Source organism: Atheta coriaria, unplaced genomic scaffold, assembly GCF_025399875.1.
Source record: "Atheta coriaria isolate IRGN ID8LTWV9N9 unplaced genomic scaffold, Caltech_Dcor_3.1 hic_scaffold_5_pilon, whole genome shotgun sequence".
Taxonomy (NCBI): domain Eukaryota; kingdom Metazoa; phylum Arthropoda; class Insecta; order Coleoptera; family Staphylinidae; genus Dalotia; species Dalotia coriaria.
In genome coordinates, this window is record NW_027045447.1 from 6,682,965 (window position 1) to 6,708,028 (window position 25,064).

Genomic DNA, 25,064 nt, shown 5'->3' on the forward strand with positions numbered 1-25,064 from the left:
GTTGAAATCTGGACAGACGAATACGATGGCTCAATATTATATGTTTTGTCGGCGCTTTTAAACTAGGCAATTAATTTTCCAATTTTATGTGTATACAAAATTGCTGTCAACAGAAATGTTTGCAAGGTAATAAATTCAACATGCGTTGACTTGTTTGAGAACGTCAGCGATCGGCAATGCTCTTGATTACACGCACGTCAAACAAAATAGACTCGTGAATGCCGACGAGCGTGTTACTTACCTGCTTTCTAAATTTTTTCGTCACTTTCAATGCGACACAATCATTATATGGACTTTGGCCAATGATGTCCTTTGTTGAATGACAATGATCTGTTTTTGTGTATCTTACGGACGAAGACCGACGATTTCTTTAACATTTCGTGTTTGCTGAGGTACTGAGTGACCATTGTCCACTACCTCTTGAGGGCATGAATTAGCTATACATTTCAAGTGCGTGATTCTCGTAAACGAGGAATAAAGCAAAGCTGCCGAAAATTTGTTGCTGCTTTGTGAAGCCGCTTATACAATGAAGGCGATATATCACCCCTGGGGTGATCGGTAGTATTATTTTCACGGTTTTGTTCATTCAAAGTCCCCTCGCACTTACAAATTTTTAAATGAATGGGTATTATAAGGTGGGAGAACACGATTCGATTCTACCTGAATTTTAATCATAAGCGAACCTAGGGAGACATCTAACGGATTAAAAGTGAGTATAAAAATATTCCAATCTGCATTCTACCGCCACCTTTACGCCAATAATCCAAACATATCATCGTCCTTGATGCAAACTGGTATCTACAGCAAAGGAGATAAATGTGAAATAAAAACAGATACCTAACATTGAATAACTTCGGTATCTGTCCTCTAGACGTAAAATTAAAAGATATTAACGAAATTATTTAATAAATTATTCAAATATTTCGGTGACACAAAAATTCATTGATTAAACTAAACTGGACGTTTACACAACGTTTATATTATCATGTCATTGTCATCGGACTGATATTTTTTGTCATTTCTACTATTTAAACGTCTATTGCGCGTTCATATCCACACGCAATTTGCATCCTTGACCAACTGAAGAGATATTTGTACATCGGCGGCCGAAAAACAACGATTTACAATTGGAGTAAATCGTAATTATCAAGTGAAACTTTCTTTCTGGTGACTACGTTGTTGTGGCAGTCCTTGGTGGGCCGGTCATAGACGGATAACAATCGGACAATGGTAAGTGTAGAAAGAGTTAATCACTGTTTGAAATCGTGAAGAAACACGTGGTAAAGTTATCAATTCAAACATGTTTAGCCTTCACACTGATATGTTTAACAATATGTTGATATTATAAACAGTAATTATTTCATTGCTACTAGTTTTTCAACAGTTTCATGTGTTAATTTGATAAAATCCGTTTTTGAGTTGCAGTACAACTGTTGCGAACGATTTTATGGTGGAGGGGAATTTATAGTCCATCGACGTAGCTATCCATGATACGTTTGCGTTATTTGTCGATAGGAATGGTAAGAATTATTTTTTTTATACATAATTATTTAAATATATTTCTACTTTTTAAATTAAAACAATTTTACTGGAAATAGAATTGAATAGAAAATGCAAAACATCCTGCCTATTAAATTATAATTTTTACATAGTAATAGATTCATTAAATAACTGAATAGGCCGCACAATTTTTTCCAACTCCTATCGAACATGAAATCATTAATCAAAATTGTTGTTATCTGCGGCACCATTTTTAAATTCAATAATCATAATAATACGAACGAAATTCCCCATTCAAACGCACACCATATTATTAAAAAATAAACAACAATAAACCGGAAATCACCGCATGAATACTGATTTTTAACATCTCACTAAACTTATTAGGTTTTTTAATTTATAAATCAATTTGTTCAACTTTCGTGATGTCTTCACTTTTATGCCTTAAACCAAACATGCGTGAGGAATGTATCACAGTAATTGGTCGCCGCAGAGATAATTATGTAACGATTCGTCTTTCTGTTTTTGTTGCTTGAATGTTGTATGTTGACCTTAGTTAGAAGCGCGCACAGAGCCAGTGGTGGACAGAAGGCATCGCATTCGTACATACTAGTTACTCGTTTAATGGTCATTAGCGCTCGTTTGCAGAAGGCTTTTGATGAAATTGATTATTGTACGTTTTTCTTGAAAGCGCACCGAGTCACAGTCACTGACACACACACACACATTTGAGCACGCATACCACTTCAGTTTTTATTTTATGTCGATTCTTGCAAAACATGATTGTTTTGGGATCGATCAGCATTAATCGCACAAGAGACACTTGCGCGTCTCATATTATAGTCAAGTAACAACTGTCAAGATGTACAGACGCTGTCTACCATCATCTCGGCGATATTCAACTACAAAGGTAATATCTAATAATTTGATTCATTTGAAATTTATAAAACTAGAGCAAAATTTTGCTATCTTGAAGAGGTTACTTAAAATAGTCACGAGTGTTCTCCGCCTTCGAAATTAGGACATCAAACGAATTAAAGTTTATTTCAAGCATCATTTCGTTATTTGCCGACTGTGTTTGTTGAACAGTGAAGACTAATGTAGCCGTAAGATGCAATAATGTATAAATAGTTGGCGATGATACTCAACAAACACATTTGTTTTCTTTTGGCACATTGCATCATTCGGAACGAGTTTTGAATCTAACTTTTAACAATATTTGTGCGCTATGAGTTGATATATAAAGTGCAGCAAGTCTCGAAAGTCACAGCGTTTAAACAAAGTCGTGCTTTGTTTTCGTTGCAATCGCCTGGAATAATTCAAACGCTTATGATAGCAAGGCGGATGATGGTTTTTAGCTGTTGCAGCTATAAATCCATATCGCACATCTGTGTTTTGCGTTTTATCCTGCGTGCGCTGTAAAAATTCGAATCTAGCGCAAAAGAATCGCCGCTGAGCTGAGCTGTGTGATCTATTGCGCAATTTGTTAGCATTTTGTAGACGCATCGTGATGTTATTAAAACGAAGTTTATAAGCCGATGCATACGTATTGAAGACCGCGACTGCTCGCATCCGGGCGCACATTTATCATGTGCAACAAAGAGACTTCACCACAGCTCTGGAAATATCATATGTGTGTGTAAGTCTGTTGCATTAAGGAGAATTGCGGCAAGAAGTGCTACATAATCAATTAAATTTATGTTGCAACGCTCAAAGTGCAAATAATTTTTCAAATGTTATTATATCTTCCTGCTTGCATGTAATTATGCATTTTTTCGCATCATACTATAAATGTCATTGATTTAAAAGCCAAGGACTTGTAAAAACACTGATGGGTAATAATTTTCTTTTTTATAGATAATCTTCAATTGTTATAAAAAAAATTGCATTTTTGAAGTTTTAGTCGTGTTAAAATAATTTTTATGGTTTTCTTAAATTATTTCTTAGAATTACGGCCATATTAAAATATTAATACTCTTCAAATTAAGTCCATATTATTCTCTTCTTCGTAGTGAATCAGTAAAATTATACATCGGTTTATTATCTTTATTAGTTTGCGAGTTATGCATTTTTATCTCGTGGTGATTCGAAAGAAGGAACAATTTATTTAATTTATCTATATGACTTTTAAATTAACATATAACTACCTATCTAATTAGAAAAAAAATAATGCTCATCTTGTAGTCCTTGTTATAATGTACAAATAACATTTTTCAGTTCTTGTTTCGTTCACAAGCAATTTTTAAATTAATTCCTCAGCAATTTAATTACCTGATCGATGACATATAGAAATCCAAGCACACAAATTATTCCTAATTGAACTTGATCACCTTGTGTCCAGTTAAATGAAGTAATAACTCTTTATGTAAAATAATTTTGACTTTGTTATCATTTAAATTGAATTACATTTTGTATACATATACGCAATTTTGCGCCAATTTGGGTCGTAACGTTCCCAGCATGTTTCCAGCAATTCGCCAAGCAAATTGTCACGAATCGAAAATTAGCGTACACTCACGTCAGCCGAACAACGTAATGTCATAATATACGTGTGCATTGTTCGACGCTAGAATGGAATTATGGAATGAAAGCAGCAGCATAAGTGCGCGTTCGTCAAGTCAGACGTGTAAAAAGTGCGTTTTTCACTTTCGATCGTTCGCTATGCTATAAACTAAACATTCGCTATTCGCTGGAACGCCGCTATTATAAGTCAATGTCATTTGTGCTTATGCGACACGCTTTTAATTACATCAATGGACCGGTTTGCTTCTTCTCGCGGCGTGCGCGCGCTCTTGTTCACAGGCCTAAGAAAAATAAGAAATATTCGTCGTTTGTGCACTTCATACTCGTTGGATCGTAACATATAAAACGTAAAAAAAGAAAGAATTGCGCTTGCGGAGGCGCATGCAACTGAATTGCAAAGTTATTTAATTAACAGCTACTTAGTATAAATAGTACAACGCTGTTGTCGGCGTTCGAAAAAAAATCTATTCGTATACTGCTACCGTACGCCCGTGTGCCCGCTGCGGTTTCGTTTCATTTAACAGATCGGCAACACTTTCGATTTCGATACTAGTTGCAGTGTCTGAATCGAGTCCAGGTCAGAAACGTCTACAAGACGGTTTCGTTCTCGTGCTGCGTCTCGTAACAGAGCGCTTAGGTCGCGTTACAACACATTCGCGTTTTTGTCTTCGAACTTATTATATTAAAGACAATGTTACTCACTGCTTCGAGCCACCGCTATTTGCTAATTGGATTTAGTTGAGTTGAGTTAATTGATTATTACCTACTCTTGGTATGTATTTATTTTTTTGGTGGAAAAAATTGTTGATCATCTATCTTGTACTGTTATGCTGTTTTGCGAGCGTTATTCACGGTTCGTTTCGAGTAGATATATCGTATAACCAGCCCACCAAGTCCACAAGGTCGACGATTTTGCAATAAGCTCTCTCAAGTAAAACTCATCAGTACTTGTACTTGTTATAACCAGCTGTATGTATGTCCTAAATAACAAACAAATTATATATGTAGAAATATGCACTCGGCAAACACCTAAAGGAATTTAAATAATTAAAACTTTGGATAACCTCGTTATTGAAAGTGTTTTTGATTTATGTGATAGATATCTAAGTGAATTATCTTCAAAGTTCTTCCTTTTTGTTTGGTTTTATCGCCTAGTGCTCATAATGCGCGTCTCCGCTATTAAGTCATTAATTATCTACCAAAAATAATTTATACTTCCTTGTAGATGTGGTATTAATGAAGTGTTGGAAATTTTTTCAACGCAAGACAACTTTCTTAGCAAATATCGTTGAGATACGATTGCTTTCCACGCGTTGACAATCAGATAAGTTCCGTATTTCGAAATTCTTGGGCAGTTGAGCGATTAAGACCGGTAGGCAAATGAATGTAATTATTATGTAATTTGCCAATAAAAGCACGATATAGGTACACGCAAAGTGGAGACACAATACATCCGCCTTAGTCTTAAATAGTCCTTTTATAGGATCACACATAAATTGTAACTGTTTTGAGTCATTTAAGTACGTAAAGTGTATAAAAATATGTTTTTCAAGTCAGGAAATCAATATAACCTCAAAATATAGCTATTCTAACCTTAAATGTCAAATATTTTAACAGAATAATATATTGATGACAGAGAAATTAATAATTTTCATTCTAAAGCTTTTTTCTGTCAAAAATTTGCTTTTCAAAATGACCAAAATGATTGCAAAGTAAAAATATAGTAGTAATAAGAGTATCCAGAAATGTCTGTTCCAAATTTCAGTGAAAATTCCAATCTAACTGTTTCTTATCATAGCGTAACTACGGAAAAACATTTTCCGTGAATTGCGTTAAACTTGCGGCAACTTCCCTCTCTACGACCACGTCGCGACGCGATTAGTAATTCGATTGAACCGTGCCTGACGGTCGCCGAATGCGGTGGCGCTTTTATAAAATTGTTGCGTTCTGTTCATTCAGTCGCGTTTGTGCAGTGAAAGTGTGAGCAGGATCGAGCGCGACGCGCAAACGGCAAACGCGAGGGTTACCCCGGCTCCCCCTTTTTCCCTGCGACATGTTTGTGTTCGGGCACTTAACTGCCTGCTGACACACACAGGATACCTGCGAATAGAAGTGATACTGAGCCCCACACCGGAACTGTCCAAACCTGGTCAATAATATGTACCAGAGCACGCGGTGCAACAGTGTTGTGATCGCGCCGTTTTCCAGCCCCTGCGCTTAGAATTTCTATTCGACTCCTGCTGCGACGCCCGATGACACATTGTCCAGTTTGCAAACAAAGCGCGCGCGCTGCACAAATATCAGGATAATAAAAGTTTTATTAGTGTTTTACCGTGATAAACTAGTAAATAAAAACATAAATATTATATTGTTTTCACCGCAAGTTCTACGTTTGTATCCATTCCAGTTTCTTATGTCACTAAAGTTGTGACTTAAGTTGTTTGGTAATTAAATAACTACAAAATTCGCACTATATGCTCTGGTAAGCGCTTGCATTTTGATATAGTGTACAATAAAATGAAATTTGGGTTGCGGGTTGCCGCTTAAATAATCGCTATTATACACAAAAATCATAATTTCTGATGCTTTCTCGTGGCGGCGCGGTCTCGCGCGTGAAAACGTGCGCGGTTCGTTTGCGTAATCTAATTGCGCAATTAAAGCACGTACCATATTCACTTTTAATTAGAAATTCATATCGACAAATACGCACCAAAGAAATGTAATCGCGTACACGGAATTGATACCTAAGCTAAAGACTCACATTCGCTACTGTAATTACGCACAAGTATGTTATTGTTTGATATTATCGTCGGTGCGATCATATCACATGCGCACATTTTGTTTGTACACATCTACGACCTTTACTCTTGCAGTTTTATTATAATGTAATCTCGCGCAGAAATCGCCGCAAGATTTGTTTTAGTCACTTTTCGAGTTAACGGTTTGAAGGACGGATAATTACAATCTCCAGCATGCGCAACAACTCAATGGAATTGTTTCATTATCGTACTGAAGCGAACGGTGGAAGCAGCAGGAATTTGTTTTACAGAATTATTATTTGTTGCAGGTGTCAGTTGCGTTTAGGATGTGGTGGCGTGCGCTGCTGCTCGTCATAGTGACCGTACTGCTCGTCGGTTCCACGGAAGGTGATACACTGCAGGTAGGACAGTCGATGGACTTGATGAGTCGGTATGGATACCTAGGAATAACAATGAAAGTGGTCGGGAGAAATGAATCCGACGCCGGGTGGATATTCAGGGAGCCGACTTATGATGTTTTTGCCAATTTGGAACCGCTCACAGTCCACGAGACACGCAGCGCTAAGAAAAACACATTCGATGGCGAATTTCATATGGAATTCTGTGATAATCTCGTGCAATTAATGCAGGCGTACTTCAGGGAATTCTCATTCGAAGGTTTGGATAAACCGTGGTTAGCGTTTACTAATGGTTGGAATTCCCCGGAGGTAATCGCGCGGAATATGGGTATAAATTCATCCTTCGTGCACAAAGATTACTGTTATGTGTTAGTGCGACTATCCCGATTTTGGGACACGGTGAAATTAGCTAGGATACCAAACAATGTCAACCTGCTGGATTCGATGGCACAAGAAATCAACAATATCTACGTGGATAATGTCACCAGTGTGCTGATGTTCACGAAGAGGGTCGGTACACATTACATCAATTCTTTCGTCACTGGCAACTCATTATATCAGGTAAATCACAGGCCCAAAGTTCGAGGTCGCGCTTGCATGGCATTAAAGTTGCATTTCAATTTCACTCGCTGCGGGCCCGACCTTGGTCGGATGTGCACGCGGCAGACTTTCTAAGCAATGACTGTTTTATTGTTCTCTTTCCAGGTGTTCGTCTACCGGAAACCAGTGTATCTACGAATTCGCGAACGGTTGAAGACGCGTGGCATATCGAATCTCAGTCCGGTCGAGTTATCAAACTTTTTCAGTCCGTGGTATGCGGATCACATGGGTCAAATTAAAGTAGCCAGCGGTAACAAGACAGTTCAGAATTGGGCGGCGCAAAAATTGGCCGTTCATTACTACATCTTCACTTATCCCAGCCTGTTGAAAATTCACGGTGATCCGAAGCTGTTGAGTGAATTGAACGGGATGTTACAAAACGAGGCGCTGCTGCAGTTGGAACTCAAAAGACTGACTCCCGTATTTAAAGACCCCGTGAAGCGTGAGTGGTTCAACGAGATACTTAGCAATTATCTCAACCTGCTGGAGGTGAACAGCTGAAGGACATCCATTGCGGTCGAATGTGTTTATTGCTACGTCACGTGATATACGTTTGTGATAAAATGGTACTTCTATAACCAGTGAAAAATGAACGCTCCTGCGTTCGTATTTAATAGGCACCTATATGTAATTACTTTTTTTATAATTTTATTATAAACATGTCAGAATTACGAGAATGCGTTAGTCGAGTAGTGAGTAAGTAAATTATGGCGGATGCGAAGTGTATAAAGTTGTAGGGTTAATCAAACTTTTTGAAGAGAGACATCTGAACGCCCGCTTGAAGATCTCGATTCGCTTTCTTACCGTTTACGACTAATATTAGCGGTGTCTCGATGCGAATTAGACGGAACTTGTATTCCTGGAATTTCACCAAACGCACAAACAATTAAAATAACCATATTTAGAGTAAGATATTGGATCTTACTTCGCTCTTGTACTTAAAATCGATATCTGATAAGTAGGGTTCAGGAATGGCGACCGAGTGTCCTATGATAACGCCTTTGCCGTCGGCTAAATTGTATATCGTAGCAACAACACAAGTTCCTATTTTATCTACCAAACAAAATGTGCTGTAAATGAGAGAACCGAAGTGTTAAAAACACGTTGATTAATATAAACAAGCGTATTTTCTAAATATGTAAAATGCAAATAATAAAAAAATGATTTACTTTTATTACTTACAACGGGACGGTGTCTTCATTGCGCACCGAGCACACTACTTTACCCAGGACGACCTTTTGTTCATTAAGACCAGGTTTTAAGTCATTGAAATGTACATGTTGCAGGTTTATTTTTTGTCCATTTGTTGATATGTAGGTGCCACCACCATAAGGACCTAGATGTTTAGAATCTAGTGTTTGTAGTAATTGATTCAACTTTTTAACTTTCATTTTGCCCGTGGTGGCGACCATTTCGTTGATTTCCTTGAGGTAGTTTAAGAATTGACGTCGTTTTAATTCTGGTGCTTCCCAGGTTGGATCTAAACTTATTGCACGGTCAAATGCTTCGAGCGCTGGTAAATACTCTTCTTCATATTTAAGCATCTTAAATTAATCATTTACTAAGTTTAATTGAAATACAATGGTAGGTAGTACTACTAAGTTTAAATTCAACAAAAAATAAGTTTATACTTACAATTGCTTTATTGTAATGTAAATCAGTAGTATTTCTAGTCACTATATCCTTTTCCTATGGAAATAAAGTCCAATAACAACTCTGCAAGTTAATAAAACAAAATACTTACAGCTTGTGTATAAGCACTTAAACATTGCTGTAAAGTTTTTGGATTTTGTGATATTCCAAAAAAGGAAGACAAGTAGGCATTCCCCAGCACAGCCCAGGAGCTACCATCTTGAGTATCTAACTGTACTGCCTCCTTGGCATATTTTAAACCAAGTTCTATGTTTTTTAAACGTTCAGCACTACTTTTCACAGGCTGTAATCTCATTAAAATTGAAAGATTCCTTAAAGAAACCTTGTTTTTCTCCTGAAAATGATACAATCAAATTTCTAAATTCAAGATTAGCATGTCTCTTACATAATTCAAAGCTTTATCAAAACAATGAGCTGCCTCCTGTAAATTATTCTTCTTGCAATAACAATCTCCTAATTCATTCCATGCTCTGATTAATTTAGGATCTAATTTCACAGCCTTGAAGAGCAACTCCTCTGCTTCCTTGCAATATGTAGGCACTACATTTAATATATAACCTTTAAGATAATAATACTTAGCTCTACACTTCTTTTCACAGTCTGTAACAATAATTAATGCAAAGATATAAATTGAAACCAAAAAAAGTATAAATATTAATAATGTCAGGTTAAAACATGAAAATACCTTTATTTTCTTCAAATATTTTCATGGTCCCTTGAAGTTTATCTTCAATATGAGTATTTCTTTTGATTGCATCTTCTATATTGTGATGTTCAAAGTAATGATCTCGAAAGTCATAAAGTTCTTTAGCTGCAACCTAAATTTCTGATAGTACACCAATAAAAATCGAAAATAAAGATATACCTCTAATAATTCAAATGCTGCACAAAGTTCTTCTTCAGATCTTTCATTATCTTCATTCATTTCGAAACTAGACATTTTGTAAACAAACTTTTATCCTGCACTTCTTACTTGTTTCTGAGCATTTGTATAGTTTGGAGATGTTAGGTTAGTATGGTCACTATTGGATTGACTGAGGTCAACGCCAACGATTTTTTCTTGATTAGTTTAACAAACCATATTTGGTTTCATTTATGATGCTAATAGATTCATAGTTGAGTCAGTCCGATGGATTACTCACAAGATGTGTTTAAATTATGTTAATTAAACAAAGAATAAAGAATATTTGAAATGCATATTCATTCATAGATGCCGCTAGCAGTATGACATTTTTAATAAAATATCAGCACGAATGTTTTGTTTGTGCAAAAGTCGATTGTGTATTGAAGCTGATAATGTAATTCTATGAACCGATAAGATTTCAAACAACAACAAAGATATGTTTTGGCAGAGTGCTGATATTTAGTTTATTGAGAGTTGAATCTTTTAATTACATTCTCATATTACAGATTTCAGCAAATTGATCAAAATTTGATGAGTGGAGTGTGAGGAGTGTATCAATGGCGTAGTGAAAAGGTATTGTTTATTAAAATGTTAAAAACAATGCTCTAGGTGAGGCTCGAACTCACAACCCCGGCATCGCTCACGACTACTGCCTTATAAGTACCGTGCGCTAACCAATTGCGCCACTAGAGCCGATGATACTGGGTCATCTTTGTCTGAATATAAGGAACCTGACAATTCTTCATTATCAATTTAACAAATTGCAGGAAATTGTAGGAAAATATTACAACATAAAACCACAAAGTATACATAAACGACACTCTATCACGCACATGTTTATATTTATCTTTCGTTTATCTATAGTCATTTATAAAAATGTAAAAACAGTATTGATTAATGCACTAAAATAACTTGATGCAGCGTTATACCTGCATTCTTCGATCCTTTGATAGCAATCTACTGGCTCCGCGTGCTTCGCAGCCACGTCCTGTAAGAGAGTAGCAAAAGGTCGACAATGGAATCTTGTTTTCACTTACTTAGGCCGGCGCGTACGAGCTCCCGGTCGATATGGAGACTGCGCGCAGCTAGCGTGCAAGCGTGCGTGATTATCGACACTGTATCAAATGTATGCTAGAGTGGACAGGTTAGTGCTACTAGCAGTGGCAGCTACCAGTTCTGCGGCAGATGCCAGTACTGCACGAACACTAAACGCGAACTTCCTTCGCAAAACTTAATCATTTGCCCCTGACGCTGCACTCACTAATCGATCTCATCTCGCCGCGGCGGGCGAACACTAAAAATAAATATGCCTCGCACGCCCACTACCATTCATTAACTCAGAGTGGCTGCGGCGAGTCGTGAGATATGTCGCGGTTCATCTGGTTTATCTATTTGGCAAGTGGCCTGTGCGTGCTTTGCACCGCCTCGATTGAGAATGTGATTCTCACTGGGAGGATCACAAGCAAGTCGCCGGCTGCCAACCTGCCAGGTATTCCTTACTACATCATAATCACATTAAAACTATTCATTGGCTTATTATGTAATTTTATGTTTGACCTAAAAATGTTTTTTGCAGGCGAAGTAAACGTTTTGCAATTGATGAATGTTTCTGCAAAGGATCCCGGTGTTTCATTAGTGGAAGGAGCAATTCTGAAATATCCGGCGTATAAATTCCGATTGCCATATGAAAATGTCCCCCTGGCTAATTCCAGCGCCATTACCGAGGCAATGATGGCCGAATCTGGATTCACCGTACTCTTTTTATATCGCCAACAGAAAAATAACCTCGGCACTTTAATCTCAGTTAATTCTCCGGGAAAATTAACACCGTGGTTTCAAATAAATTCGAATCTAAAAACGAACACACTAACAGTCCGATATATTCTTGTTGGCACACATAATTTACGTCAAATTGACTTCAAGCTACCGAAACAATTCCATCGGAAGTCATCATTAGCCGGTTAGTATTACAAATGCGTCTTAAAAATTAATTACGAAGCGCTCTTTTGATTGTAGCATGGTTGTGGGTTGGATTCACGTTTGATTTTAAAACCGGCACAGTACGATTGGATCTGGATTGTCTGCCGAGTCAGTTTGAATTGTTGAATTCGAAAAGAAAGCATCAGCGCATCACGCTCACGTCGGATTCGCTGGTCTACTTTCGACAAGAGCCTGGCCGCAAGAAAAAGTTTTTGGTACGTTTTGTTTATCGTGGATTTGTTCTCAGGCATTAATTGAGCGTTGTGTGCAATTGTTTTGCAGGGATCCATGCAAGTGGCGAAGATACTTCCCTATATTACCGAGCAACGACCCTGGACATGTCTGCAGATTCTTGAACATAATAAGCACAAACCTTTAGTCGACTGAGCTTTGCAAACTTCAATTTATTCATATGATATAAAATTGAATATAGTGAGACATTTTTATTAATACGTACTTTTTGTGTTCTTTTTTAAATAATTAAATATTGGAGAAATAATATTTGAATTGAGTATATATTTTATTAACTACTAGCGACTCCTAGGGACACCTTGTTAATTCGCACGAGATGGTGTGGGCTGTGTACGCCTGGGCTGCCTTTTCCCCCACCACTTTTTGTGGGTCGGCCGCAGGAGCGCAGTGCGCCCGAGGCTTCCAGTGTCCCAATCGCAGGTCTCTAGGTTTCTCTCTCCTGGATCCTCGTTTTGGATTGTGCACATGAGATGTAGTGTCGTAAATCGGTGAAACATCGTCATAAAAGTGACAAAATTGTGTTTTTAATTTTTTGTTCGTTTTTTAGTTTTAGCGAGTCAAACAAACAAAAACAAATTTTATATATGTATTATATATATTAATAGCTTCTTATAATTTACATTAACATGTTTTTCTGGAATAAATACTATGATATAAGACTAAATCATATACACAAAAGAATTGTACTACAATTAGCTGTTTATAAACTCAATATTAACTTCATGCAAAAGGGTTTTTAGGAATCAAGAACACTCCATAAAGTCAAAATATTCATCATCACTTTGGTTACACTGGCTTATGTAAATTGTCTCTGTTCAATCAAAATGGCAACTTAATCAATTTGCGTTTCATTCGTTACTTGAGCGACGTGCTTTTCATTGTGGTCGTTACTTTCTTTTCCTCCGCAGTGCCGCGTTTCTTCAGCGATGCCGTAGCAACATTTATCACCTACGGGTTAGAAAAAGCTTAGTGAAATTTAATAATTTTATTAGGTTAAAATTTCGTGGGAATCGTGTTTGCAAACAATGGTGTTATAAAGACGGCAGAGAAATAGTAACATACACTCACCTCGTAGTCGCAGTGTAAGAAAGAAATTGTGTGTCGGTGATGTATGTGCGCGGCATTCATTGTATTTTTACCTTTGAATGGCCCGAGTATGTTTCTATCGTTGAATTGGCTGGCGGCGTGTACGACGATAAATCCATCAAGCCAAACAGTGGATGCCTCGAAGTCGGCTTTGGAGTTGTTGTTGATGATGGCGGCGGTGGATTCTTCGTAATTGTCGCTAAATTATTTACTGAAACACAACAAATGCGCATGCAATCAGCATCTTGATGAATTCCTGCCGGAGTCATTATCATTATGTGAAAGTAAAAATCTCTCACTGTGTTTCATTGCGATTTTCCCTTTTCTCTAAACTTAACTCGGTTTGTGCACAATTAAAACGCGTTATGAAATCGCCGTTGATGAATACTTACTTAAGTGCGGCCACTCGCTGAGCACAACGCGCACATCATTAGAGTCCTCGGTTTTGTTGCGCATGGGCATTATACTGATGGAAAACGTTGAGTTACGTTCGTTTTCACGAGACTGCCGCCAACTGGTAGTCGCTGTTTTTGGTTGAGGTGTAACCACGTAGATTTTTTCTTTCGTCAGTGGACTTACTGCAATATGAATTTTGTCCCAACTTTGTAACCGCGTTAGTTTTTGAAATTTCGGTGTTGTTGATTGCTCAGTTGTCGCAATCAAATTTGACTGTAAATATTCTTTAGAATTACTGCCAGCTGGTTCATGATCTAAATATTTCGGTGTTGAACGTGGTGTGGTTGATGATAGTTTAGTTTCAGCAAAATTATAAGGTAATGTTGTAAGATAATCATCAGGAATACGTTTTGATGATAAAAATTTAGTTGTTGAAGTTGCAGCGGTTGATGCTGAAGTTTTTCCATACGCGAAAATATTCTTCGAGTATTCTTGTTCAGTCCAACCGTCAATATTCTTCTGCAAACGGATGACATCAAATGGTGGGTTTTTATTGTTATGGTTTTTATTGTTCTTGAAGAACTCTTGTATATTTATTACGGCAGTTGGTTGTTTTGGTATTTCCGCTGGTGGATTTATCTTCTGTTTATCCAATTCTGTATTAGTTGTGTACGGAATAATGATTTGAATTTGTTTAGGTTTCTTTGTGCTCGTATTTTCCACATATCTTCCCGAATTCAAGTAGTGGGGTGCTAGCCACGGAGAATCGCCGATGGGCGGAGGCTGCATGGATGTTGATGGAGGTGGAGTTTGTTGTTGCTGTTGTTGTTGACCACTTATTCCGTTTAATATTTGTTGAATAAAATCTTCGCCCACTTCGCTGCTCTGCAGATTGTTGAAAGTGCTGACTGTTTTGTTTTCATTGGTCGCGGCCGCTACGTGCGTATCTTCAACAACAATCGGATTCTCACTCAGCTTATAATCGTCATAGTTCCCGCTATCAGCAACAGATCCATATGTGGGTTGAATATTGTAGTTATTAAAACTATTTTGTGGACTAACAGTACTGTAGTATTCATCAGACGGAGAACTTGTATTTGCCACATTGACATCCAGAATTGGTGAGCGAATGACACTAATCGGGTGCTCAATTGACGCTAAGAAATCAGCAACTGGTATGCTTTGTTGAATTTGAACGTTACTGTCGTATGGTATTTCTACATGTGATCCTGGTTGGGGGAAGTTATCTTGGAAGTTTTGTGGGTTATGTAATGGAGCAACTGGTCTAGAAGATAGGTTAGGGAACGGAATCGGTTCAGCATTATGGCCAGTGGCAATTGGTAACTGTTCTATTGGTGGTAAATATTCCGGATTTGTTACTTGAGTTTTTATATCAAGGTTCTGTGTAGGTACACCATGATTTACAAAGGTGCCAAAACTATTAAAGCTGATTGGTCCACCTGAGTTATAATTTGTTGGTGGTGGTGGAGGTTTGAAGTTAGTTGGAAGATTACTATACTTTCCTTTGTTTAAAGGAATATATTTATACACAGGCTGTGGTGGTGGAGGACTAAATTGCATATGGGGCCGCTGATGGAACCCTGGACGTATTTGCCTAGGTGCTTTCCCTGACGAATAACCAGGTTTTGGTATTGAAAACGTAGGTTGATTAATCGGAGGACCATAGTTTTTAGAAGGAATTTTAAATATTGGTTTTGGTGCTCCGTAATGGTTACCAAAGTTTGAAGGTCCTGGAGCTGGTGCTGGTGGCTTATTAAATACACTTGGTGCAGAATAAGAAGGTGCTGATATAGGTGCTCCATAATCTAAAGAAGGTGGTGGTGGACCATAATTATTACCAGGTGACGGTGGAGGTGGAGGTCCATAATTATCTGAAGGAGGTGGAGGACCATAATTGTTCTGAGGTGGGGCAGGAGGCCCATAATTATTTTGAGGTGGGGCTGGAGGACCATACAACTCTTGAGGAGCACTAGAAATTGGTGGTAAACTTGGTGGTCCGTAATTACTAGAAATTTGTGGTGGTGGTTTAAAATTCTCTAAAACATGCGGGGATGAAGGCGGGTTATAAGTCTGCTGTGGACCAGAGTGGAATCCATGGTTAGGAGTACCATAACTACCAGATGAAAAACTATGCTGGTTATATAAACCACCATTGCCACCACTAGTTACATCATGCGATTGCATGAATCCCACTAGTTGATTGTGTCCATAGTTAGTCGTAATAGGAATCCATGGTTCCTTGTTACAAGGATTACAGTCCTCCTGAAATCCATTTCGTGACGCTGGCGGAGGCCCGTATTGCACCGATTGTTGCGTATCTGCAGTTTCGGCATCTTCACTCGGACCAAAGATTAAATTGTTTAGTTTTGTCATAAACCCAGGCTCCTCACTTCTTGCAACGTCCTCATTTTTTGTAGATGAATTAATTGTGTTCTCTATTGTGTTATTAACAGTTGGTAACGTATTGGTGACATTTTCCGCTCCATTCAACTCCTTGCTCCCGATCAGTAAGCATATAAAAATGACCTGGAAATAGAAATACAAATAGAAATATAATTTGAATTAATTATTTTCACCTGTTGCTGGTTTTCTTTTCAACCGATTTTTTTTTTCAAAGAACACATGTGCTAGGAGTTTTTTTAAAGCAGTTTGAACGTGTGACTTTCTAGTTTTATTGTAAATGCTTATCGCATTCCAAGACGCCGAGTTGTAACTACCGGTGCTAACTACGTTGTAATTATTAACGCGAAAATCTAAACAACAACATCAACAACAACAAACCAACTTGCCTAATTTTTTACACGGAACAATGTTAACACGAAAATGCTTCTCGCCGCTTCTTTAGAAAACCGCACGGAATTTATCGTTAAGAAACTTGTCTCGGATAGCATAGGTATGCGGTAGACCACAGGCCGCATTTGTAAATAAAATTACTACGTACTTAGTTATTTTCTTCTTATTTCAATGCAATTGGATTCAGACAAAAAAACAAATATCTTATCGTGATGCTGCGGAACTCGCTTCAATGCAAAGTAATAATTTACATCGACGTTAGGTAAATTCACTTCCTGGTGTTAATATTATTGTCGTAACTAAGTCATGTCATCATGTATGAAGAGACTATTATTAGCAAAAAAATTAGTACGTTTGCTCCCATTACATGTGATTTGCCACTTAAATAAGAGCACTGAAATAATTACTTAACCTGATTAAACTATAAATTATATTAAGCTGATCATCATCATAGAATTTCTAATCAACTCGATATGTCTCACCTTTTTGCGAGCATATCATTTGCGTATTTTCCACATCATATGTGACTGCGTGACTTTCATTTCGAATCATTTTATAATGGAATCTACTGCGACTCCGACTCAGACGCCAAAGAAAGCTCCGCGTTGCGATATCGGAATATAAACGAATTTTATGTGCGCGAAGGAAGATGGTGCTAACACGGTAACTGCATCGTCCGCTGTGTTCTTACCTGCCGCGGATATAATACATACCTACTTTAATAGTTCCTCAGTAGGTCAATTTCTGCACGCGCGCTGAGAGTTCGTATTGATTTATTCCGGCGAACATATGTCGTCGAAACAACAAATATAATTATTTCGGCTAAATATGTGTACTCTCGAATTTTAATTATTAATCATCCAAAGAGGGAAATTTAATCGTCAATTTCTACCGACTTCAACTTTAGCTATAAAATGCGTTGTACTCAAGGAAGAAAAACGCATTAAAGTGTTGCTTCCGCTCAAAATGTGCTTAATACAGCATCATAAGTTGAAAACTCTGGGTTTTTTTTTTCAGTAAATCTTAGAGAAAGTATTTTTCTTGATGTCGTACTATCGTAGTTACCATCCGTTAAGTAGCCTTCACCCATATAATCTATTGTTACATTCAGAATGAATTTAAACAAACTCGCATTAAAGCTATGCATTACTGATGAACACCGGCTGCGTTCCTGTGCGGACAATGCGCACTTGAATGGTGTGGAAAAGATATGCAAACTGAAGAAGACAATATAGATGAGAATAAGGCATGTATGTCGGAAATAGGAAAGTGAAGACGAATTCACGTTGATTTTCATTCTGCTACTCTGCTTTTGCGCATATGGCGATCAAAACCACACTGTGTCTGCCTCTGAATACAATGAACTCGCACGTGAAATATTATGCGAATGTATATTGCCTTTATATTAATAAACGCTTTCCAAAGTGCAATTCCTTGCGGGCTTTATCACAAGCGCGATTTATTTTCACCCATAGTCATTTAATACCAGTTTGTGAACATATGTGCCTGTTAGGCGTATTGAATGTTGTCAATCAGTTTTATATTAATATATTCTGTGTATATTTGCATCATTAGCGAATGCAATCAAGTACTTAGACATTCACGCTAACGAAGGTTGGAGATATCGGGTTTCTATTTACAAAAAAAAAAAATGTTTATGCGGTTATAACCTTTGCCTTTTCATTGGGCATCGGAATTGAGTTCATATCGTGAGTTGCCAAGAGAAAATAACTTTTACAAATATTTATGGTACTTGTTTTTGCTTCCGAATTAACCAACAAAATAAAACATGGTCATTGCCTGTTACAGCACTAATTCGTAGCATATAATGTGATTAGATTACTGATACAATTTGCGTGCACGCTCTTCGTCATGGTTTGATGCGTCTGTTGAGAGTAAAAAGCTACCGACGCAAGACCGTGAAATAGTTACAAATGTAATTTAATTGACCACACACGATCGGGATGCGGTCGTTGTTGGTTTTTCATTTGTTTTACCACAATTATTAATAAAAATTGGTGTCGCTTGTCTGTCATCGAAAGAAAGTTCAAAGAAAACTATTGAATTAAGTTTTATGTCGTTTTTACACGTTTACAAGACGATAAAATCAGAAAAACTTACCGATTTCACGTTCATAATGTTCCTACAATACTCCTGGAGTAAAAGTCTTGTAAGGTCTTTTCTTTCACTGGAATATACGTCGGAATCATCTGGTTTCAGTCCGAGCAATCCATGGTTTCAATTTACAACACAAAGTAATCACAATCACTTGTCACTATAGATGTAGCTATAAATGTTGTTTGTTGTTTTATATGCAGTCATTAATTTCACGCGCACGTTGTTGCTTCATTGATCTTCAAACTGTGTGCGGATGCGTTCGGCTCGTAAGATATTTCACCATTCACTGGTGTGCGTCTTCGGCAGTGATCAACGTGAAAGCATTCCAAATCCCTGCCCGCCGCTGCTGGCTGGAAGTAGTCGCTCAGACGCCTGACGAGAAGAAGTGAAATTGACTGTGACCGTGTTATACCGACACTTAGACACCGAATAACTAAAATCATATTGGGTGCCAACGTTTTATATACGAGTGACCCACATCATACGAAATTTTCGGTGTACCTGCCACTTTGGGTTACCTGACTGTCTCCTACCATGCACCCCTTCTTGGGGCACAGGTAGATGGCAAAACGCATTCCGCTACCTGCAATACCAGTGTTTCACTTTGTGCTTACAAAGTTTTGCAACGGACTAATGTTACGACTTGTACTGATATTACAGATACAGATTACAAGAGACAATGTTCTAATTGCCGTCTTGCAATTGTTATGTCAACGCCTTTCAAGAAATATTTCATTTTGTTAAACTTCTTATCATCGTGTCGCGACGTCTAGACATCTAGATGATAAATATTTTAGCCCTTAAAATTTTTGGAGTGCTTAAATTGAAATATTTAGACACTCGTTAAATTTATCACCTTCAGGAAAAATTTGGATCATGTAAACATCGAAAGTTTTTTTACCTAACCCTGAATCCTGTTATGTAAACAATTTTTGTATTGTTTGTTAAATACACACGTATAATTTAAAGTTTTAACATTTCCACAAAAATCAAATTTGTTTAAATTGAATTTCATTATCATAACCATATCAAGTGGTTAAATTTAAATTAGATTAATTTTTTACAAAAAGAAAGTGTTGCGGTTGCAAAAAAAAGTTTTCTAAATTATGTTCACCAAAATTGAATTTTTTGGCGCTGCATTTTTTACAAGATGGTAATTCATGTATGCGTACCACAATTTAACATTGATATCTAAGTTGTAAAAGTGGTACGATCCGCCTTTAATGGCTTTGTGGTCTATTATAAGTCGTTTATAGTTAATAGAGGTAGATTTGACGCGCAACTATAAACACTATTTGCACATTGTTTTCCTGGCACGTTTTATGAATTTGTTATTAATTTCGCCGTGTTGTCCATGTTACTGTAGGTGACAAGTAGAGTATTTTCCATTTTGGATTTCCAAATATTTGCATGTGCTCACCAGACACGCTGTTAACATTAATTGCAATGTTTTACACGTTTTTTTCTTCCGACATCGCTTTCTCCAGCGGGTCATTGACTATTTTACATAAAAAGTCTATTTCGTGAATTCCATGCACATTTTGCTCGATTGATGGATGCATGTTGAATTTATGGACTATTTGAAGAAGTCATTTGAAGAAAGTTACGTCTGTGCAAACTTTTTCAATTATAAAACTGTCGTAAACGGTTGCCAGACACTTTCCGAATGCACCGTTACATCGGAAACGCACATTTAGATATTTCGCGAGAGGTATAGCTAATGTTGGTAAAAGTAAGTCATTGGATGCGTAGAAAAATTTAGTTATGTGCAAACGATTGTTTAACCTTGATCTCACACATAACAATAATCAACAGCAATCTTTTTTTCTTCATCGTGCTAATTAAACTAAACATTTGCTATAATCGCTTCGGGTTTATGATGGAGTTTCACATTTATTGACATTTTGCGTGCTGTACCATTCTAATGGTAAATAGGTATACATTTTGATTTGCACCGTATTGACGTTAACAACTTACTCGTTTTTAGCAAGTAGTTCTATACATCATTAAATGGCATTTATAAAAAGTATAAGTTTATGTGAATTTTCACTACTTCACCCACTTTCTGTGTAGTGAGCTTGTCCAGCATATTAATCTCACTTGGTTCATGTTCACGAATATTCGTTAGTGTCGTATGTAAATGCGCAAATAGAGAGTTGTATCAATATGTTTCGTACGTAAAAAGAAATTGCTGCTTGTTGCAATCATGCAAAACTTTCGGCAGTTTGCTCTGCATCACAATGACACTTTATATTTTTTGCATTAAATTCTTTTAGTGTAACACCAGAACTACATAGGTACATAATTTTAAAAGTTATATAAAAATCTTACGGGTTTTACTATAGTGGCTTTATCATTTTCTAGAATGACACATTTTTTGCCAACATCCGTTACAATTGCATGAGGTAAGCATGCGCTCATGTTTATTTCCATACCTTGATGTTTATGTAAGTCATACCTATCCAAGTGGGAATAATATCATCAACAGATTACTGGTTAGCAGTTAATTTGTAGCTACGTTAGAGAAAAGTTGAATTTTTGATTAAAATGTCGTGTTTTGGCTTCTGTCGTTCCAAAACCAAGGAAGTAGATACAAACATTTCATCGTATACGTAAGTTAGAATGTTTAAAAGTCCTGCTATTAAATAAATTAATATTTATTTGAATTTTAGATTGGATAAAATTGATGATTACGACATTCCAGCAGAAATTTATCTGAAAAAGTATCAAAAGCAAAGTGATGACCGTAATATTTCCGCATCAAACGCATCTTAAAAAGATGTATACTTTAAAATCATTAATTAATTAAGGAAATTGTATTTCACATCTACGAGTATTGAATAATAAATGTATATTAAGTGAATTTATAGCAAGTATAATGATTACATATTACATAAGTTTGTAGTTTCATCAAAACTATACGCAACTGGACACATAAGTTCATATTGATAAATTTTCCCATCTCCCAAAACATCACAGAAAAAATACGATTTCATCGAAGAGTCGTTGCTGTTCTTAAAATATCCACGCTTTTGACAATGAAAAGTTGACTCCCATTTTTCTGTGACAGTTTCGATTGGGCATTTGTAATCCGTCTGGCATTCTTGTACATGCGGATTAAAATTCATATCGATTGGACAAGTGTAGTGGAAAGCCTGAAGGTCTACGCATAAGTAATACTCTTTACAGTTTAGGTCATTCGGATCACCAAAACGTCCCGAGTCGGTGCAATTAAACGGTTTTGATGGCGGTGATAAATCCGTAGTCGTACTAAGAATGGAATCTGTGGTTAAATCGTCATTAGGTGTTGTTGATGTTATTGCATCAACACATATTTCCAGCGTTTCATTAAACACCATATTAGGAAGACAGTTGTAATGCGTTTGCAAGAAACTTCCATCTTCCATTTGCTCACACGTGTAATAAGTGTTATTACTTGGGTTAAGTATATCTAGGAAATTGCCTTCTTCTTTACAGACGAATTCTTCTATGCAATGATAGTTTGGACTACAAACCGATAATTCTGGATCAAATTTTGTATTTGGAGGACAATAAAGGCGCGTGCTGACTAATTGTTGTTGATAATATTTACAATCATAAAACCATCCACAATCACATGCAGTCTTGTCTGGATAACGTCCTTCTTTCTCGCAAGTGTAATTTGTATTTGAAGGCTGCATTGTGGTGACAGTTATTTCAGTAGTCTCCCAGTTTGACGTTGTTGTAAGATCTGTAACTTCTGTAGTTTCGGTAACTTCTGTAACTTTTGTACTTGTTGTTGTTGAAAATGCACATAGAGCGGTGCTTGTACAATAACCCAAATCCGGGTCAAAGTTTGCAGTTTCCGGGCAATTGTAAGCGGTTTTCACCCATACTCCGTTTTTCTTTTGGGAGCAAAGAAAATATCTTTTACATTCTGGGTCTGTTTCATCAATAAAACGACCTTTCATCGAACAAGTAAATTCGGGAGTATCATAACTTAATGATTCCGTCGCTATAGCCTAAAAATATAATAATGTTTCTAATATTTTTTAAATAATTATTAATAATTTATTCTTACGAACGATACGATGATAAATACTATTGTATTCATTTTATGATTTGATCTCTGCATTATCATCTTCAAGTTAAACTTATATAAGGAGTGATACCAATTTAGCAAAGGTTATCTTATTTAGAGAAGCATTATCTTAATATGAACATCAAAGTAAAACATTGTGAACTAAGCCAGACAAGGTTTTATCGACTTATTGCTTAAGATCATGTTTTAAAGACTTCTGCTTAACAATCAAATTGTGGTGTTAAACAACGTGCAAAATAAGATTAAGGTTTATTGCGCTTAATTCTGATAGAGAGTTTAGATTAGTCATTAAATTAGTTTATGAATAAAACAAGAATATGGAGTACTGTTTTCGTTTATGTCAGCATAAAATATTGTTTATTTCCGAATTTACAAAATATAAATATATTGCGTTATAATATGTTTTCGTTTTGTTTCTTTATAAACCCAGAATTATTATAGAAAATCACATTATTCCAACCATTATTAGATCAAAATGTGGTCCCGCTTTATAATTTTTTACAATGTTTTAATTTGTGTGCTTGTTAAACCGGTAAGTTGATTTATGGTATTAATTAAATGAATTCCTACATTATTTTATATTTTAGAACATGGAATTTTCTAATATTGTCGATGAAATATTCAATTCTGATGACGAGTATCACGTGCGAAGTGATTTCATATCGAGAAATGAACTAAGCCGGGTTTGTTGGATAAAAACAATTAACGTTATTTATTATAAAAATGGCACCAAGTCCGAGGATCGTGATTATTCAATTATATTTGATAATAATTACAACATAAATCGGAATATAAGCAACGAAATTAATGACGACCCTAAATTTAATTTTACTACACAATTTTCCGCCGACAATTTTACAATTAACATTAATAAGAGTATTACTTGTGGACTCGGTAACATGATGACAAAGGTGTACACTCATTGGGGATCCAAACAACGTTTACAAGTCAACATTGGTTCAAAAAAATTATTGGAAGAATACCGATATCGTAATACAAATAAAGGTGAAATTAAATACAATGAAGAAGAGAAGAAACTCAGTAAGAATAAAATAAAGTCGTTATCCAACTTTGATGATACAAAATCGGAACCAAAAGAACGAGTGAAAAAGCAAACTAACGATGGAAATGATAACAAATCTAGATCGGTTTACAAAGCGCTGATTACAGTTAAAATCTTCAAGATTGAATTTAATGAAGAAGATCGAAAGTATAATGATACAGTAATTCGAGAATATGAACGAAAGTTAGACATAAACCAAAACGTAGAAGGTAGTAAAATGAATATAACGGAAAAATCTGTTAAACAAGCTTGGAATAAATTTAGCAAAGTTTTAGTTTTGAAACTAAACAATGAACCCTACAATGCCAATAAAACAATTATATTCTAGCGAGCTCCTGAAACAAGTTCTAAACTAAATTAATTACATTTATTTGTAATAAATTTACCAATTGTAACAACAGTTTCTATCTAATTAAATATAATTATAATTCAATCTAATTATAAAAATGAATTCCCGAAATGCATGTAATCCCATCATGACCACGACGACATCAAATTGAATAATTCTTTTTAATGTTTCTTACAATCAAGCCAACGTTGCACTAAATCGGCCGATTAAGCAAACCAGTCACAATCTTAATAAAATAAACAAAACCACACGATATATGAACAAACAGTTGAGACGCTCAACTGTTGTCCCCGCAGTTGAAAATGCCAATTCGCTGAACATATTTTGAATATATGTAAAAATCAACATTTACTTGTAACTGGTAACTTCAACACATTCGACTAGTGTTTCTTCTGCTACAACAAAACAGTGTTTCGTGCGTTAAGAGCAGTGGTTTAGATGTTGGGTAATTTATTCTTAGTGATTGATAAGAAAATGTCAGTGAGGCGTAAAAATTGCAGCTAACGTACACATTTGTGGTCGAGTAGCTATCGGAAGACGAGCTGTGGCTGGAAGATTCCGAGACACTGGTATGGTCGCTGCTGTGAG

General features: G+C 36.4%; 5 protein-coding genes, 1 long non-coding RNA gene and 1 other non-coding gene across 14 annotated transcripts; 3 read left to right on the top strand and 4 right to left on the bottom strand.

The window, feature by feature from the left end:
• Window positions 1-845: 845 nt before the first annotated feature.
• Window positions 846-8,964, top strand: tsl (membrane-attack complex domain containing protein torso-like). Of its 6 annotated transcripts, none has more exons than XM_065302210.1 (4): window positions 846-1,230; window positions 1,420-1,520; window positions 7,091-7,741; window positions 7,886-8,964. In XM_065302210.1, the coding sequence occupies exons 2-4, from the start codon at window positions 1,488-1,490 to the stop codon at window positions 8,279-8,281; spliced, it is 1,080 nt and encodes a 359-aa protein (XP_065158282.1). In that variant the 5' UTR covers window positions 846-1,230; window positions 1,420-1,487; the 3' UTR covers window positions 8,282-8,964. The 6 variants fall into 6 exon arrangements, with proteins under 6 accessions (XP_065158282.1, XP_065158281.1, XP_065158280.1 ...); XM_065302209.1 differs by having other exon boundaries at window positions 1,426-1,520; XM_065302208.1 differs by lacking the exons at window positions 846-1,230; window positions 1,420-1,520 and adding an exon at window positions 2,340-2,410.
• LOC135791716 (tetratricopeptide repeat protein 5-like) lies at window positions 8,412-10,941 on the bottom strand. Its single transcript, XM_065302206.1, has 8 exons — window positions 10,299-10,941; window positions 10,119-10,251; window positions 9,819-10,033; window positions 9,525-9,767; window positions 9,416-9,469; window positions 8,963-9,324; window positions 8,706-8,850; window positions 8,412-8,639 (listed from the first exon to the last, which is right to left on the bottom strand). Exons 1-8 carry the CDS (start codon window positions 10,371-10,373, stop codon window positions 8,520-8,522), a joined length of 1,347 nt encoding a protein of 448 aa, XP_065158278.1. The 5' UTR covers window positions 10,374-10,941; the 3' UTR covers window positions 8,412-8,519.
• Window positions 10,939-11,030, bottom strand: TRNAI-UAU (transfer RNA isoleucine (anticodon UAU)). The gene is given in 2 exon segments: window positions 10,939-10,974; window positions 10,993-11,030. It is a non-coding gene; the product is annotated as a tRNA-Ile (tRNA).
• A 442-nt stretch (window positions 11,031-11,472) lies between these two features.
• Window positions 11,473-12,818, top strand: LOC135791718 (kielin/chordin-like protein). Its single transcript, XM_065302214.1, has 4 exons — window positions 11,473-11,826; window positions 11,914-12,297; window positions 12,354-12,532; window positions 12,600-12,818. The coding sequence occupies exons 1-4, from the start codon at window positions 11,703-11,705 to the stop codon at window positions 12,702-12,704; spliced, it is 792 nt and encodes a 263-aa protein (XP_065158286.1). The 5' UTR covers window positions 11,473-11,702; the 3' UTR covers window positions 12,705-12,818.
• Window positions 12,819-13,198: 380 nt separating this feature from the next.
• On the bottom strand, window positions 13,199-19,373 carry LOC135791715 (uncharacterized). 3 transcript variants are annotated; one of them, XM_065302204.1, is made up of 4 exons: window positions 18,987-19,370; window positions 14,048-16,598; window positions 13,709-13,866; window positions 13,199-13,517 (listed from the first exon to the last, which is right to left on the bottom strand). In XM_065302204.1, the coding sequence occupies exons 1-4, from the start codon at window positions 18,999-19,001 to the stop codon at window positions 13,425-13,427; spliced, it is 2,817 nt and encodes a 938-aa protein (XP_065158276.1). In that variant the 5' UTR covers window positions 19,002-19,370; the 3' UTR covers window positions 13,199-13,424. The 3 variants fall into 3 exon arrangements, 2 of the variants coding, with proteins under 2 accessions (XP_065158276.1, XP_065158277.1); XM_065302205.1 differs by lacking the exon at window positions 18,987-19,370 and adding an exon at window positions 16,649-16,731; XR_010548107.1 differs by having other exon boundaries at window positions 13,437-13,517; window positions 13,638-13,866; window positions 18,987-19,373.
• Window positions 19,374-21,388: 2,015 nt separating this feature from the next.
• On the top strand, window positions 21,389-21,846 carry LOC135792645 (uncharacterized). The gene is made up of 2 exons (XR_010548413.1): window positions 21,389-21,595; window positions 21,656-21,846. It is a non-coding gene; the product is annotated as an uncharacterized lncRNA (long non-coding RNA).
• On the bottom strand, window positions 21,820-23,177 carry LOC135792644 (uncharacterized). The gene is made up of 2 exons (XM_065303304.1): window positions 23,044-23,177; window positions 21,820-22,984 (listed from the first exon to the last, which is right to left on the bottom strand). Exons 1-2 carry the CDS (start codon window positions 23,101-23,103, stop codon window positions 21,866-21,868), a joined length of 1,179 nt encoding a protein of 392 aa, XP_065159376.1. The 5' UTR covers window positions 23,104-23,177; the 3' UTR covers window positions 21,820-21,865.
• Between the last annotated feature and the right edge of the window lie 1,887 nt (window positions 23,178-25,064).